The following is a 2422-nucleotide window of genomic DNA, read 5'->3' on the forward strand; positions in this document are numbered from 1 at the left end:
AGAGGTGAGAGATTCCTGCCCTACCAATCGCCTCTATCTGGAAGGAAATAGCTGTCGTAGATCAGACCAAAAGAAGTCAGTGAACAGCTTATGGTAGCGGACATCCAGAACTACATGGGGAATCCCTATCTCAGAAAAAAAAAAAAGCCAGTGGAATTAGCACCTGAGGGCCTGTCTTTGAAAATGAAGAGGAGGCATCAAGGAGGGTGCGCTGCCAGCTGGAGTCAGCAGTGTTTCAGGCGTAGGAAAGAGGAAAGTGCGGAAGGGCAGCCCAGTGAAGAGCTCACAGAGCTGCCTTGCGCAGCTGCGACAGTCTAGGTGTAATGGAAGAGTTTGCTCTCCTCTTGCTTGAAAGTTAGATGTTTCCCATCTTTTTAAAAAGTTTTTAGATTTATTTATCTTCTGTGTACATGTGGTTGCCTACATGTGTGTGTACAACATGTATGTGTAGTGCCCAGAGTTCAGAAGAAAGCGTCAGATTCCCTGGAACTGGTTGTGAGCCGTCATGTGGGTGCTGGGAACTGAACCCGGGTCCTCTGCTACAGCTGGGAACTGAACCCCGGTCCTCTACTACAGCAGCGGGTGCTCCTAACCAGTGAGCATCTCGCTAGCACTGATGTTTCCCATTTCTTGTTTGTTTCTCTGGTGCTGAGGATTGAATCCAGGGCTTCATGAATGCTAGACAAACCTGAGGCATATCCACAAAGTATATTTAGAATAAATTGTCAAATATGCCGGGCAGTGGTGGCGCACACCTTTAATCCCAGCACTAAGGAGGCAGAGGCAGGCGGATCTCTGTGAGTTCCAGGCCAGTCTTGTCTACAAAGCAAGTTCCAGACCAGCCAGGCAACACAGAGAAACCCTGTCTAAAAAGCAATGCCAAAACTGTCAGCCACCCAGATAATTCACAAACTCATTAACACTGCTAACATCAGTCTTGTAATTTCTGGGAAGGATGTGCTTCTAATAGGTATGTCAAGAATCAAATTCCTCTCCAAACCAAGAAAAAAAAAATTATCTTGTTGGGGTTTCAGTTGAATGCCATTTCCTTGTACTTCATTGGAGCAGATCCTGCATTTAGACATTTGAAAAACATCTTCCCATGTAGAAAACTATTACCATTACCTCCAAGTAGAAACCAGTCAACTGGGAAAAGTGATAGTAGAGGGGCAAAGGAGCTGGACACTAAGGATGGCGGACCGTTTCTTTTTTTTTTTTTTTTTGGTTTTTCGAGACAGGGTTTCTCTGTAGCTTTGGAGCCTGTCCTGGAACTACCTCTGTAGACCAGGCTGGTCTCGAACTCACAGAGATCCGCCTGCCTCTGCCTCCCGAGTGCTGGGATTAAAGGCGTGCGCCACCATCACCCGGCATGGCGGACCGTATCTTTAATATTGTTCTCAGGAGTTTGAGGTCAGTCTGGGCAACATTGAAAGGCTTTGTCTCAGAAATAAAAAAAGCCACACATGTTAGTCCAAGGGATTTGACCTGTAAAAAGTAAAGGGGCCCGGAGGAAGTTTTCTAGTGATTGTTAATAATTTGGGTCCTGAGCTCTTAAAGGAGGTTCTGAGTTCCTGTGTGTGTGAGCGTCAGGATGCCAGTCTTTTACAGGTGTGATCAGGTCATCTTGACTGAGGTGGTCTTCTACTGATGATGTGGAACCATCGCAGGCTGTTCAGATGGCCTCGGCTGCCTGTTTCCTTCCAGAGTCCTGATGGAAGTGGTGGTTGTGATTCCTTCCAAAGCTTAAATCAGAGAGAGCCACACTCATCTTTGATTCTAGCACTTAAAAGGCAGAGGCAGGTCAAACTCTTGAGTTCAAGGACAGCCAAGGCTACAAGTGAGCCCCTGCCTCAAAGTAACCCTTTCCTTCACCAACCAAAGCAACAACAAACCTGGTGGTTCTGCTTGAAACCCTAGTATTCCTGAGGCAAGGGAAGGAGGATTACACCCAAGTTGAGGCCAGCAGCCTGTCTACATTGAGAATTCCAGGTCAGCCAAGGGTTACCTGTCTCAAAACATACACACAGAAGAAAGAACTAACACCCCACTAAAGTGTTAGGTGCATATTATAAGGGAGAAAAGCCTTAAATAGTTCAGAAAAGAGCACTCACTCACATATTAACCAGTTCTCCTAACTAGAATAGAACAGTGCCAGACATAAGAAATTTAAAATATTCTCTACCATTCTATACTTAACTATCCTCCCCTGTTTTCTTTTTCTTCTCTCTTCCTCTCTCTTCTCCTCCCTCCTTCCCTTAAGTTTAGGGCTCTCTACATAGCTCTGGCTGTCCTGGAACTCACTATGTAGACCTGGCTGCTGCCCCCACACTCACTAGAGCTCCAACTGCTTCTGCTTCTCTTCCCCCCAGGTGCTGGAATTAAAGGCATGCATCACTATGTCGGCTCAGTTTTTTCTTTTTTT

General features: G+C 46.0%; 1 protein-coding gene across 1 annotated transcript in view; it reads left to right on the forward strand.

The window, feature by feature from the left end:
* The first annotated feature begins 1369 nt into the window (after positions 1–1369).
* Sf3b1 (splicing factor 3b subunit 1) overlaps positions 1370–2422 on the forward strand; it is a 37612-nt gene continuing 36559 nt past the window's right edge. Inside the window, exon 1 of the mRNA XM_026788839.1 lies at positions 1370–1379. Coding sequence (XP_026644640.1) covers positions 1370–1379 — 10 coding nt within the window. The remainder of the gene's footprint in view (positions 1380–2422) is intronic.

The sequence above is a fragment of the Microtus ochrogaster genome, unplaced genomic scaffold (genome assembly GCF_000317375.1).
Source record: "Microtus ochrogaster isolate Prairie Vole_2 unplaced genomic scaffold, MicOch1.0 UNK8, whole genome shotgun sequence".
Taxonomy (NCBI): Eukaryota; Metazoa; Chordata; class Mammalia; order Rodentia; family Cricetidae; genus Microtus; species Microtus ochrogaster.